This window comes from Hippoglossus stenolepis, chromosome 15 (assembly GCF_022539355.2).
Source record: "Hippoglossus stenolepis isolate QCI-W04-F060 chromosome 15, HSTE1.2, whole genome shotgun sequence".
In the NCBI taxonomy this organism is placed as follows: domain Eukaryota; kingdom Metazoa; phylum Chordata; class Actinopteri; order Pleuronectiformes; family Pleuronectidae; genus Hippoglossus; species Hippoglossus stenolepis.
The window spans coordinates 7,455,628-7,470,818 of record NC_061497.1 but is presented as its reverse complement, the minus strand read 5'-3'; the positions used below and the strand labels follow the sequence as shown (position 1 = coordinate 7,470,818).

Genomic DNA, 15,191 nt, shown 5'->3' with positions numbered 1-15,191 from the left:
CGTTCAGTTTCTTTGCTCCACTTGTGGAACAAAATCCCGGAGAACTGCAGGTCCACTGCTCCTAGTTCTTTTAAATCAACGCTGAAGACGTTCCAGTTTGCCACGGCCTTTTATTCAATCAAATAATCAGTCAAGTCATTTTAACTCTTTGATTTCTTATTTCGTTTTATGTTGCTTTTACAATTTGTCATGGTGCCTTTTATATTGTACGTAAAGCACTTTGAATTGCTTCGTGGTTGAAGTGTGCACTCCAGATAAACTTGCCTTGCCTTACATCCCACATCCAACATATCGCATTCAATGATGGCACTTGGGTGGCCTGCTCCTTTTTGCCAGACCAGGGCCACAAGTAAGCCATAGCAAAACTGCATGTCGACCTAAGGTGACACCATTTAACGCATAGGCCACTTTTCGGACTACACCTTGCCTTGAGCACCCCATGTTTGCCGAAAAAGGCCCACATTTGCTTTGTGATATTTGAGTCACATTTGCTATTTTACAAGTGGGCCACTTTAGGCTCACATCTAGTATGCTATCTGGGATGCTAGCTACCTTAGTGCTGTGTGTATTATTTTATGTCTTTTTTTTTCATTGGAGATAAAGTCACTTTTCACTCAAATAACTCATGTGTGATATGGATTCCTTTATACTCCACATTCTTTATAATTATAAATAATAATATATTTCATATATTTTTTACATTTCATGATAAACATAGAGTAATTGTACATAACATATGCCTGACAATGAAACATCAGCCATATCAATAATTTGACCCTTACCACATCCACTTTAATTTCTCAATGTAATGAATGTGATGTAATGCAAGTGATGTTCAAAACAAACACAGAGCCCTAGAATCCCGACGGTTCTTGAACGCAGCATTACCGCAGCATTTTCAGCAGAGCTGCACGATCAGGCGACGAGGAAGCGAAATAACAAGAGTGACGGTGACCCAGCAGCCAAGTGAGGATGTGGCCCACACACGACGCACCCTGCTGCAGTGAGACTGTGTCAGTGCTAAAATATGAAGACATTTTGTCAATAATCACCAGGGACTACTGCATGATTTGATCCGAGCCACATGATAACAGTGCTGCAGATTTATGGGTGTGTTAGTGAGGGATTATTCGGTTAATTGATCAAAAAAAGTGGTTGGGGTCATATTCATACAATATGACCCCAGGTGGTTGGGGTCATATTCAAGCACAACGAGAACAAGAGGGCTCAGACTCATTGACATAAATAAGCTTTATACTATCTTTAATTAATACAAGACCTGCACTGGGGGGCACATGTTTGAATATTTAACAAAATGTTTTCCAGAATCTTTCAAGTCACCTTTTCTGTAGATTCCTAAATGCGTTCTCCTCACAACCTGCCATTTTTGGCAAAGAGAGATATAGTCCAGATTGTTCAGTAGCTAATGAAAGATCTCTGTCTGAAATATGTACAACATGCCCTTTTTAATTTGACTGTATGTACAAATCACTGCAGTGTATGTATAACCTCCTTTTTATACGAATGATGACTTCTTAACTAACCAGACAGACAGGGGTGAAAGGTTGTTGGTACATATTTATTCTGTTTGGAGGCTGTATAATGTGACTTGTGTTCTTTTGTTGGACTTCATGCCCTGTTTTTTGGATCTACCAGTGTGAAATAGGGCCAAGTGAGAGCTGCACAAACAGCTGAGCCCCACTGATCTCCATTATGAAACACAGGGTAATCAAGGGTGAGGGGAAACTGTTCTAGCCAGGACACGACCTCTGGTATTCGGTATAAGCTCACAGTTTCCTGAGGAGACTCCAGAGGGAGCAAGCTCGCATGTTCCATAATTCTTCTCTCATGAGAAAGGTCAACAAAACAAAATCCTGGCTTCATCGTCATCTCTACTGCTCGGGCTGAAACCCATCCTTATATATAATAGCCATCGCTTTGGAAATTACTCTTGGTCTATTTTAAAATGTAGTTCCAGGAACATTTCCTCAACAGCTAAAACAAAAGCAGATCACACACAAACAGCATGACTTGATCTGCCCTCCTCGTACTCAGTGTCATGTTGCATCCTCACGTCCACCAGGATTAGCTGCAGCATAATATCCCTGGGGTGGACTACCATGCCCAAAAACTGACATTATAACACACCTATGTTGTAGGTTAAAGCAATAACCTTTAGAGAAAAAGAGCGGACGACTGAGGCCTGAGTGGCGAGAGCGGGACACAAGACTCCCAGGAGAAGAGAGGCAGATAAAGGGAATGTCATTGCTAACTGCTAAGCTAAAGTAACCAGAAGATATGAACAGTGTGTGAATAATTGAACAGTCGATGAAGTTGCTACAATAAGACAGTGCTATAAGGTTGCTTGGATTTAAAGGTACAGCGAGGGCCTGCCTCCCCAGAAAAATAAAATCCCTAATCTACATTTGTGCGCTGTAAGATGTTTAGTGAGAAATGTGTGAATTAACAACACACAAGCATCTGGTTAGATGTGAGCTTGAATGATCCATACTGCAATCTGTGAATACAGAACACCTTCTATGTTCCATCATTTCGTCCTGTTGGATTTGAATCATAGAACATTTTCTCAAACGATAAATCAACATAAGGAAAAGTTATTTGATGTAATATCATATTTGCACCACACAACCACATTGTGACACTAATCAAGCTACAGGTTTGTGTTGTTGTTGTTAAACTGAGCCTATAGGTTTCACTGTAGTTACCAAAGAACATCTGTATCTAAGGTAATCAGGCCTACATTGTTTGAATGTGATCAGGTCAATCTATTGTCATGATCAAAGACCCACTGAGTTCAACAAAGGTTTTGTGGCAACTTCAAGATCATTCACTCCACCCACAAACAAACAGCACTGTAGAGTTATTTCTATTTTTAATGCCAGTCAAAGTTACTCATTACACGGACTAAGTAGAGGACAACGGTGAAGTTGGAAAGATAATCACAGACTCAAACTTCAAATATAAACTAGGGCTACGTTGTAGCACTGACGGGCCCGAGCACACGCATTTCGAAGCCTGTTGCGGTCGGTGATCAATGACCAAGCGCACGTCTCCGCGTTGCATGCGTTTTGCGCACTGCGGCAAGGATAAATGCCCTGGGACAAGTTCATCAAAGTAAAAATGTGAAAAATGGCCAAAATGGCCACTAAAGTCAAAATGGCGGGCTTCCTGTTTGGTCTAGCATATCTATCCAAGAGACTTATTTGTTTGTTATGAAAAGACACATGTCCCTATCGATTTTTGTCGGCCAATCGTAGTGCCGGGGCTGCACTTTAGGGGGCGCTAGTCAGTTATTTTGCCACGCCCATTCCTTAAAACCATCTGAATGTCTGCAGGGGGGGGCTGTTGTTACACAAATGTAGTTTGAGGGAGGTTGAACCTCCAACACCGAAGTTATAGTAATTTCGTGTGTCACGGCGAGTTGATGAACTTTGACGCCACGCCACTATTATGGCGTTTGACGAAAAGTCACAGTAATCTTATGCCTACATTATCAATGTCTTGAGACCCATTTGATACAGTTTGACATGGCTGCGGGCAGTGGGTGAGGAGGAATACCTCCAAGTGTAAGACGTTCCAAAAACAAGACATTTCCTGTTGCCACAAGGGGGCGCTGTGATTTTAAGTCATGATTTCTGTGCAGATGTCATCAGGCCGGGACTCTTGTCTTACATGTCTAGTTTGGACTCGATTGGACCATGTATGTCCAAGATGCAGAACCTCGTGTTTTGATGGCGTGTAATCAAACTTTGACGACATGCCACGGTCACACCATGTGACGAAAAATCGATCTTTGAGTTAGTTTTTATCTCCGTCTTGTTGTGATGACACTCATCTCAATTTGAAGTTGATCTGATGAAAGCCCTGGGACAAGTTCGTCAAAGTAAAAATGTGGAATATGGCCAAAATGGCCACGAAATGCAAAATGGCGAGCTTCCTGTTGCATTTTTCACAATGCACCACTAGACCTTTTTGTGCGTCTGGTCATGATACACAGGTGTCCCGATTTTTGTGAAGATCGGTGAAAGCTAACTGAGGGGCTTTTCCTTAGATGGCGCTGTTGAGCCATTTTGCCACGCCCATTTCAAATTACTCCAGAATACAATTACTTTTTGGGGTTTTGAATTCCCTGCAAACTTTGGTAACAATTTGAGCATGTCTAGGCCGTGAAAAAGCCCCAAAAGGGAAATACAAATCCTTCGAAATACAATAGGGCCTCCCACCGGAGGTGCTCGGGCCCTAATAACTCATAAGCGAAATGTTGAATCACAAAGAAAGCCAGCAAACAGGTTTTGGTATGATTTTAAGGATCTATACTCTGAGCTGGAGAGACAGGTTTCTGTGCAGCAGGCTGTGCCCAGGGACCGTCTACAAAGTGCAATACAAAAAAGAAATGCTACAATAACTACTCTCATACAGTGTGATGTCCCCAAAATCCACTAACGTAAACAAAACAAAAAAAGCATAGCCGCTGTTTGAATTTTAAGATTGGGGTTATTAATGGCTAACTGTTATTCTGAAAAAATATATTTCCCCACTGGCATTTTTGGCTTTTGACACTGGAGGGTTCAGAGAGCTGAAGCAACACAAACTGCGTCTGCTGAATAGGAGGCGCTGTTCAATCCTCGTAATAATATTCATCCTGAGGGATTTAAACAGAAGTAGTAAGCTCTGAGTACAGGTGTTCAAACTGCATTTAGGACACATTTGAAATCCAATCACTCAGATAGGAGGTGGCCACATTCATTTAGCTTTGTGAACCCTAATGCATGCTGGGCCATATTGAAGGAGTTCCCACCACACACACACACACACACACACACACACACACACACACACACACACACACACACACACACACACACACACACACACACACACAGGACACATCTGTAAACTCAGAATTGGTAAAACCAACCATTGTGGTTTTTGTGAAAATAAATGTATTTGTATGTGTTTGCATACAGAGCGGTTCACCGCTGCATTTTATTGGCAATTTTTGGGAAATTACTCTTGATCTATTTTAAAATGTAGTTCCAGGAACATTTCCTCAACAGCTAAAATAAAAGCAGATCACACACAAACAGCATGACTTGATCTGCCCTCCTCGTACTCAGTGTCATGTTGCATTCTCACGTCCACCAGGCTTAGCTGCAGCATAATATCCCTGGGGTGGACTACTATGCCCAAAAACGGACATTATAACACACCTATGTTGTAGGATAAAGCAATAACCTTTAGAGAAAAAGAGCGGACGACTGAGGCCTGAGTGGCGAGAGCGGGACACAAGACTCCCAGGAGAAGAGAGGCAGATAAAGGGAATGTCATTGCTAACTGCTAAGCTAAAGTAACCAGAAGATATGAACAGTGTGTGAATAATTGAACAATCGATGAAGTTGCTACAATAAGACAGTGCTATAAATAAGGTTGCTTGGATTTAAAGGTACAGCGAGGGCCTGCCTCCCCAGAAAAATAAAATCCCTAATCTACATTTGTGCGCTGTAAGATGTTTAGTGAGAATGTTCAGGTGTGAACAGCGCTGTCCACTTGTGAGCAGGTCTCTTAGGACAGTTGTTACCAGCCAGTGTGAACAGGGCTGTGGAGACACACTCCATTATCTGGTGTGAACTCATGAACTGAGCTGTCCATCTATGATTGGATCACCTGAGGTGGATCAATACAGGGAAAATGACACTACAAAAACGTTGCTACAAACAACTAGAGAGAATAGATTCAGGAACTTTTGTTATTAGGCAAGCCCAACAAAATTATGAAAAGTGTCATCCTCAAATCACGTTGTGGCTGTTATAAAGATTTCCAAAGGAAATCTACGAATATGAAAACTAAGCGACTGTAAATTTAAAAAGAATTAAATACAGTTCTTCAATTTAATATCAGTTGACATAAGTCGTGGGTACTCCTGTATCCTAAATTTCCCTTGTGGTCAATAAAGTATCTATCTGTCTGTCTGTCTATCTATCTATCTATCATTTACGGTGTTGCACTTTGTGGACGGTCCCTGCGCAACTCGGGTCACAGTTGAACATGAAGGCATCTCAGTCTCTGCAGCTCTGAGGAAGGTTCGTGACTGAGAAAGAAAGTTATCCTCAAGAACTTCTCTTCTTTACTCTAATCGAAAGGAGTTGTACCAACACCAAAGAAGAGAGGCACCTTCTCTCTATCGTCAAGAGGAGGAGGGGATCCACACGCGCGTAAAACTGCTCCACCGGTGCCCCAGACGGTCCGAGCTGTCATCAAACCGCCTCACAGGAGGAACTGTGCAGAGTTCAGCGGTCAATCTCAGTTCATGATGTAACAAGCTGAGAGGCTGCACTGAAGCCTGGAGAGCAAATACAACTTTTCCTTGGAACGATCGTTTCCGCGTCCGCAGGTTGAATCTGGAGTATATTCTCTGATCCTCTGTGCTATATTCTCTGTGTGTGCACAGTTCTGTACTCGGGATGTTCGTGTGGCTGCAGAGGAAGCTGCAGACTCAGCTGCTGTCTGCTCTCAGAAACACACGGGCGCCATTGAGGCTCAAGCTGCAGACCCGCGCCTGTGCAGCGACCTCCTCAGCTCTTCACTTGCACAGCGACCACCTCGGTGAGTGTGGTGTCCTTGTTTTAAGGCTTGCTAGATATAAACGTGCACGTGAGGCCAACTTTGCACAAACAAATTCGTGTTAACACCTTTTGTACGGGTCCGCCAGTGGTCAGCTATGAGGGCACCCGGATGCGACTGAACTTCGTGTGGCTGCGGGACCACTGCCGCTCCGCCTCGTCCTACAACTCCAAAACCAACCAGAGGAACCTGGACACCGGCAGCATAGAGCTCAACATCCGCCCTGACACTACAGCAGTGGAGGGGGGTGACCTCGTCCTCACGTGTAAGTCTGAGGGGAGCTGGAAAGCACAAGGGCTGCAAAGCTTTGTCAAGTTAAAGATTATTCAAAATAAATCCATTGTAATGAGACACAGTTATAAATTCACGACAAACGTCTGGGTGACAAAGCAAGATACCTTGGCCCAAGAGACCCCGGGGTCACTGCATGTCACTGGGTGGATTTTTGATCCCTTGCATTTGTTGACGAAGTATCCCATCATAATTTAAGGTGGATCCTGCATCATTGCATTATCCTTTAGACTGACTCTGCATTCCAGACTATTGTGTGCTGACATGGCGCATGCTTTCAAATAAATCCTGTTTCATCAAATATCCCCAAACTAAGAAAACAGAAACCACGGGGCCGCTTGGTGTGTTTGGCTAACACAGTTTTAATATTTGAACTAATCTGACACTGCATTTGCAACACTATCAATAAGTGTCTTTGAAAAACGACGTGACATTTACGTCATATTGCATCTGACAGGAGTGAGCAGGGGCCGTATGTACACTTGTACTACTCCTGAAGATACTATGACCTACACTGTAAAAGGTGTGACTGGGGTTAAATAATATTTACTGAATAACTTTTACATGATGAAACAGAGTGTGTAGTTTTGACTGACATTTAGCTTTTTCTCATTGTGATCTGTTGACCAAACTTAAGTTAACTGTTGCACTAAAAAGGCACGATATTGAGTTAGCTCTAAATAAATTGAGGCCACACAGAGACATCTAATAATAATGAGTACATTTAAAACTGAAATTCAAAGTGTTGAATGTAGAAATAAATAAGAATATCACTGTAATTGTGCTGAACTAAGCAACCATATGCTAAAATACAAGTTAGAATAAGGACTTTAGTCAATCCAAATCCATTTCACCCAGATTAGTAGTGACTCTAAATTAACTTCTTGCAGATAATTGTCAAATCTAAATGAAATTCACCCATTTAGTCGGTAAATCTAAATTAATTTCACGTGGATAAATGGTCAATCTAAAGTAAGTTCACCCAAAATATGAGTAAATCTAAATTAATAGGACTCTAAATAACTAATGCTCAGATAATTAGTAAATGTAAATATGCTTTCCTTGTGAAATTCATTGTGATTTACCTAATCTTACAAATGTTTTGGTTTAGATTTAGTTAATTTACTTATATTTATAATACTTTTTAATTAAATTTGTAGCATTTAAAATCAATTATATTACGTCATTTTGTTGCTATCATTTTTTTAAGTAACCAATGGTTGCAATTTTTACAGTGTAAATTGTGAAGTGAAGCGGAATTTTCCTCCAGGTCCTGATGACATTTTACTGTGCGAAGATTCACTGTGTTGGCAGGTGATCCTTTGGGTGTTGTCAGTGTTGTCAGTAACCATAACACCATGATTCACACTTTTATGTAATGTGTGATTATCGACCTTTATCCACAACTAGACAATTGAAACACCTTAAAATGGCTTCGTGCAAGTTTCAACTATTGCTACACAGCCAAGGTTAATATTAACAAATCTTTAGTGACCAATGTAGCAGAAAATAGAAAGGTTGGCATCCAACTTCATTCCTATCCTCACCGAGAACTAGCGTCAGAGGTGGTTAGTAACACCAGTGTTAATTATTTTCTTCTATGAAGTTTGCATGCTAACCAGCAAGCATCAGCCTGAGTGGCCCGTCTTGTCACTTTGATAGTCGGTCACTATAATGTCCACTCTGCTCTGAACAAGTAGTGCTGCTCAGAGGACGTATTATAGCTGGCTCTCTTGTAAATGAAATGATGGCTCAAGTTCTTTGCCAGCTTCCCCTCGACAAGAAACAGGCAGGGTAACCTGACATATAGGCACTTTTAACAGGCAAAGCCAGCAGCTATACAATACTTGTATTCTTTTTAAGTTGAAGTATAGGGTATTTGATGTTTGATGTTGGGTGCACCTGTGATTCTCAGGGCTAATTGTATGAACAAGGTTATAATAGGACCTGTGAAGACAATGGCTTCCTCTGTTTTGGCCTGCGTTGTGCCTAATGCAACATTGTCACATGGTAAGGAGCTACCTGAACGAGTAAGAAACCAGAATGTGAGGCTTAACAAAGATCGGAGGGGGGTCAAGGACATCAGTAGACTTAAGTCCTTGCACACATGGCTATACCATAAACAAACAAGAATCAGCTGGAGGCAAGAGACTGAACAGGTCTGTCTTTAAAATGAGAGTGGGATTGTACTGATATGGGCCTTCCATGGGTGTAAAAGGTGATCCCAAGAAGCATTTATGACCTATAGCCTAGTATGTCCCTTGAATTGGATCCAACAGAAAACCTATGGACTGTTTTAAAGTGGAAGCTCAAGCAACAAAAACAAAAACCCCATCTGCTGAAAAGAATTATTTGAGAAGAAAGACAGAACGTCTCCCTTCAGATTTCTGCAAGACCGGAGTCATCCATGCCCTGAAGCATCAGACTGGAATATCATTTATGAAGTGTGGACTTACTTTTATTGCAAAATAATTGTTTTACAACGTTTAAATAGGCAAACATCCCAGATTCTTTTTAGATAAATTGGCTTCATCATTTTACAGATGTTGACTTAGGGTGTACTCACTTTTGCTATATACTGTACATGCTGCTCATTTAATGTATTCTATTCTTAATTAGACTTTCTATCGTACACAAAGAAAACTGTTTTTTTAATTTCTTGTGGCATTGTGTCCATTAACACTGCTTAATTCATAATATTTAGGGACACAGCCTAACCCCACCCAAGTAGTGTCTGAAAAGGCAGATTAATGGTTCTCTTGGGTCTGAGCTACTGTTGTAGCCCAGGTGACAGAAGCTGCAGGATTCTCCTTTCAAATGATAACATGTGCTACACACGATGCAGCACAGCACCCCCCCCCCCCCTCCCTTAATCACCCAGATGGTGCAGACACCCAAAGCTCCTGAGCTGTTCCCCCAAGAGGCCCCAGCAGACAGAGTTGAACTAGCTTAAGTACAAAATAGCTGGAGCCATCCCTTATTCTGTCTCCACCAGGAGCCTGCTGCGGCACACGGAGGCAAAGCAGCCATGAGGGATTTAGCTGCCGCCTTTCAAAGTAAGAGGAGTAAATGGTCCCTCAGCAGCCAGGTGTGGAAAAGGAAACAGGTGCCGCAGTGTTCCTTGCCAGTGAATTTAAGTTGCTTCTCACTAAGCGCTCACTCTCACACTTGCCCTGCCCTGTGACCCCTCAGTTTTTAAACTGTGTGACCCCTCCACCGAGCTGGGTCAGCCCCGACATGAGCAGGAAGATATAGTGCTGGAACATTCTGAAAATGAGAAGCGCTACATAGGAAGTAATATACTCATTATCACAAGTTTAGGGTTAGGGTTGATACCATATGAGCGCATTCAGAGTCAGACAGCTTTGGAAAGTCCATGCTTTTGGTCCATGGGCACCAGTTTGGCTTATATATTCATCATCGGGCTCTATGAATTATTCTCTGAAAAGTCAACAAACATGTAAAAAAAAAAAAAGTTTAAGAAAGTGGGGGGAAAATTCAAGCATCTGCACAAACATTTAATGTGTTCTCCCTTGACCAGTACTACATCCTTCCACCAAGTTTTGTGATAATCCATCTGGTAGTTTGTGTTATCTTGCTAATGAACAAACACAAACAAACAAAGGTTAAAAAACACATGTCCTGTGTGTCCCTGGTGGTCTGGTCTGGTAGTGCAGTGCAGTTGCCTGCTCTGCCACGTTGGGGATGCAATCTTGCTCGGTAACATTGGTTTTCGCTGTGCTCCAGCTTCCTCCCACAGTCCAAAGACATGTTAGTTGGGATTAGCTTGAATGGAGATTCTAAATTGCTCATTGGTGTGAATGTGGGCGTGAATGGTTGTCTCTGGCGACCTGTCCAGGATGTACCTCAGTCAACTGGGATTGGCTCCGGCCCCCGTTTCAAAAAAACTGTATGTTGACTAGCACATTGTGATTCTGCTTTAAACTTCCATTAAAAAAAACTAATGAAGACCAGTCGAAAGCACAGTTTTTACTGCAACTAATATTTTCCATGTCTGTTTCCCAGGGCGTGATGGTCATGTGTCCAAGTACAGCCTGAGCTGGTTAGCTCAGAACAGCTATGAGAGGAAGAAGCAGAGCACTGTCCAGCCTCGCATCCTTTGGAACTCAGACGTCTACAAAAACAAAAACGTACCATCAGCCAAGTGGGAGAAGTTTATGAGCTGTGATGACGAACTGAAGAAGTTTCTTCAGAACTATCTTCTGTACGGGATCGCGTTTGTAGATGATGTCCCAGCCACAGTGGAGGCCACGGAGGCTGTTTCCAAGAGGGTCAGTCTTATCAGGTATGCAATGCCTCTTTCTGCCTCTGCTACAGTGAAGCTCTTTCACCTGCAAAAGACATTCAGCATTAGCCAAACGCAGCATTTACAGGGTTGTACACTTATTCCTTAAACAGAGAGACCACGTATGGAGGAATGTGGAGCTTTACTTCTGACCATTCCAGAGGAGACAGCGCCTACAGCCAGCTGGCCCTGGATCGCCACACTGACACCTCCTATTTTCAGGAGCCATGCGGGTAAGTGCACAAGTGATGGACTGATGTGGGGTCTCAAAACAGCCTCAAGTAAAAGGTTTTTTTTCGTGATGCACTGACATTTGAACCAAAAAAGGTTCATCTTTCACTAGTTTTTAAGACTCCTCGTTTATTCATCGTTTTTGCAGAATACAGGTTTTCCACTGCCTAAAGCACGAGGGCACTGGAGGAAGGACACTACTTGTAGATGGGTTCTACGCTGCGGAGAAATTACGGCAGCAGTCGCCTGAAAACTTTGAGCTGCTTTCCCGTGTGCCTATCGAACACGAGTACATTGAAAACACTGACAACCACCGAAACCACATGAACGGCATCGGCCCTGTGCTAAACGTCTATCCTTGGAACGATGAAGTTTACCTGATCAGGTATGTCTGTGTTTAAATGTGATGTCATACTCACATTTGAGCAGTAGCAAATTATCAGACATTGTATTACAAGATTCATGTTTGTCTTCAAATCCCACCTAATTAGCAAGTAAAGCACATTTGTCCTCTTTTTTTATTCAGTGTAGTATTTCTTTTTTTCCACCATTTTATCCACATTTGTAACTTACCATGACATTGTATTTCTTTTCAAAATTGTGTCTTCTTGGTTACAAATATGTGGCTGTTTGCATTCGGGGGACATTTTCTCCAACCTAGAAAAACCCATCTAGTTTTTTTCTTTTTTTTTACAATATTCAAGTCGGTTAGATTTAGACAACAAAACAACTTTGGTTTAATAAAAAGATGGTTTGCGTAAATCTGATCTTTTCAAAATGTTAGAACTACCAGTTGTTAACTATTTGTGCCAGAATCTCATGTGACTCATGGATGTTTTCCAGGAGAGGCTAAAATCTGGGAGCAAACAGCTTCTGCCTTAAAAGTTATGTGGCTTCATTAACTGTGGCCATGCAACAAGTATGAGATTATCACACGAGATTTAAATAATATTACTTTTGATCTTTAGAAGTCTCCTCATTTAGTTATTGCATTGCTTTCCTGAAATATATAAATTTGGTTTGGAAACTTTGTAATGACTTTCTTTCTCATTTAGTTTTTTTAAAGGAATATTCAGTAATTAAGGATTTAAACTTTTCTTTTGGCAGATACAACAACTATGACCGTTCAGTGATTAACACAGTCCCCCATGAGGTTGTCCAGAGATGGTATGTTGCACATCGAGAGTTGACAACAGAACTAAGGCGGCCAGAGAACGAGCTGTGGGTGAAACTGACTCCAGGGAAAGTAAGAAAGTCACATTATATTAAATTCCGTCTTAAAAAAAAAAAAAACTGTCAGTCTCACTCATTAAATATGGAGTTTAAGGACTTTGGAGTGTAAACAGAGAGATATAAATTGAAATGCAATTCACTCTAATCTGATAATCGCACCCTCTCTCTTCTTGATTAGGTGGTTTTCATAGACAACTGGCGAGTCATGCATGGGAGGGAGTCATTCACCGGCTTGAGGCAGCTGTGTGGGTGTTATCTGACCAGGGATGATGTCCTCAGTGCAGCACGTGGCTTTGACCTGCAGGCCTGATCCTGGACATGATCGTTGCTTCACTTCTGTGCCTTGTTGTTTTGCTTTTTTAATATAAGATTACTCAGGTCTGCACTTCAGAGAAATCACAACAGTCTAAGTCTGTCCGATTGGGCAAAGGGTATGATATGTAAGGTAATGTAAATTTTGTGCAGGAACGAGGAATGACCCTGAGAAGAGCCCATTCAGTTTCAATTCCGAATCTGACCAGGGAGCAGATCCAGGAATAGTTTTTCATTTTCTCCAACATTGTGTGAGTTAAGGCATTTGTTGATTTTGTTAAGACTAAAATCTATGTTTTTCTTTGTGTGTGTGTCTGTGAAGATGGCAATGAAACTGAACTCTAAACAAATGCAGTATGTTAGACAGGGGTGGGGGCAGGGGCAGTTTGGGCTGAATATGTGGGAGAATGTGTGGCCTTCACATAGTGACTTTTAGTAGCCGTTGCTGGCTGGTTTTAATCTTGAAGTTGGTTAGTGTGTGTGTGTGTGTGCGTCACATCGCAGTTCAGTCTCGCACCTGTCTGATAATGCCTGTTGTGGAGACTGTACATCTGTGGCATACAATACACTGTACTTTAACTTGTTCTCATACCTAACTTACTATATTACAGCCTAAACTCCATTAGCTTTATTCAAACATCACACATACATGAATGCACTGTTTTCATAATAAACTGTGACCTACCCTTAGAAAGAATTCAAGCAGCTGCCACTAGGTTCTGAAGGACAGATAGGAAAGGCGTTGTTTTGTCTAGAAAATGCGCATTCTTACGCACACAGAACATACAGCCGATAACGCAGGAACAAGGTTTCTCACTCCAATGAACAGCAACACCATATCTGCAAAAATACTGAAGACCCACAAGGCTTCAGCAGAAGGCCTGTCTGTAAAACATGAAACCAAACACTGTCAGAATGTGAAGGTTTTATGTGCACATAGCTATGCTGTACCTTTTCATTGCTTCTGAATAAATACTTGTTGAACCAAACCGAGACCGGCTCTTCTCATATCTTGGGATAAAAGAACACGACACCGGGCCGATTTATTTGAATGGACATTTTGTAATTTGTGGTGCTGTGTAACTCCACTGGGTTATACCGAGAGGGGTTCCTAATATTTTGCCACACAGTCATCATGTTACCCACTCTAAACGTCCGCCGCTCTGCTTTTCTATACATTTGTCCTTCAGCTGTTGAAGCTCCCACATCTTCCACTTCTCCCACACAACGTATACATCTCATTGTGGAAGAGTTCATACTGTTTCACAAAGTACTTCAACTGGACATGGTTGAGTTTCTTGAAGATGTTTCCCCTCTCATCCAAGAGGCTTCTTCAGGTCTAACTGACTGTTGGGAGTCTCAGGTAATTAACTTGTAGGGTCGTTAGTCAGTCGTTACCTGAGAGGCCGGACCCGCCCTGATGTTGGTTTCACTGGGAGTCGTTAGCGGGTCGTTGAGATAAACATCAGCTCCAGTGTCACGTGTTTCAGTTTTTATCAGATGTTTCTTCACCATCACCTACAAAATGTGACTCGCATTCAAACGTCTCTCACTGCTTAGACTGTAGTTTGCTTTTTGTTTTTCCTACTGTTCAGAATCAGAATCAGAATCAGAATTCTTTTTATTGCCAAGTATATTTACATATACAGGAAATTGCCTTGGTGTGGTTGGTGCCTTTGGACATAACGTTAATACTACTTCTACGACTTCATACAAATTCAAGGCAGCAGCTTCTGCAGGATTCAGAAATCCCACCACTGTTTCTTCAGCGAATGCATTTTGTAGTCACAGATAATGTAACTGCACAGTGTTGAGTGATTGGCAGGTAGCTGTATAGTTAAATCAATGCTAAGCTTTCAGGCTAATGCGAAGATAACTAAGTGGAATAATGGCCCACAGATGCTTGCTCTGTAAATCTCTGTAAATTGTGATATCATACCATGTTCACTGTAGTGTGTCAGCATGCAGACATTTGCTATCAGCACCAAAGTAGCATTTAACTTTTTCAGTGTTTGGGCCAAGTTGTAGATCAACCTGTGGACTGATGTTGGCAATGAAAGTTATAGCTACATTATTGTTTTATGACAGAAAGCTGAACCTGAGAGTCCAAGGTTGCAAGTAACATTAAGGACCACGTGTTTTACAGCAGTGAAGTGTGCACGTAACAATACCTGTG

At 41.8% G+C, this 15,191-nt stretch overlaps 1 protein-coding gene across 1 annotated transcript; it reads left to right on the top strand.

Moving 5' to 3' along the window:
* Window positions 1-896: 896 nt before the first annotated feature.
* Window positions 897-13,415, top strand: tmlhe (trimethyllysine hydroxylase, epsilon). Its single transcript, XM_035177744.1, has 8 exons — window positions 897-966; window positions 6,470-6,624; window positions 6,731-6,907; window positions 10,960-11,239; window positions 11,353-11,472; window positions 11,619-11,855; window positions 12,578-12,716; window positions 12,882-13,415. Exons 2-8 carry the CDS (start codon window positions 6,483-6,485, stop codon window positions 13,011-13,013), a joined length of 1,227 nt encoding a protein of 408 aa, XP_035033635.1. The 5' UTR covers window positions 897-966; window positions 6,470-6,482; the 3' UTR covers window positions 13,014-13,415.
* Window positions 13,416-15,191: the final 1,776 nt, after the last annotated feature.

Coding starts and splice junctions, on each gene's coding strand:
- tmlhe (XM_035177744.1), top strand. CDS start 6,483: ATGTTCGTGTGGCTGCAGAGGAAGCTGCAGACTCAGCTGCTGTCTGCT. Junction 11,856..12,577: donor GATGAAGTTTACCTGATCAG/GTATGTCTGTGT, acceptor TTCTTTTGGCAG/ATACAACAACTATGACCGTT. Junction 12,717..12,881: donor TGAAACTGACTCCAGGGAAA/GTAAGAAAGTCA, acceptor CTTCTTGATTAG/GTGGTTTTCATAGACAACTG.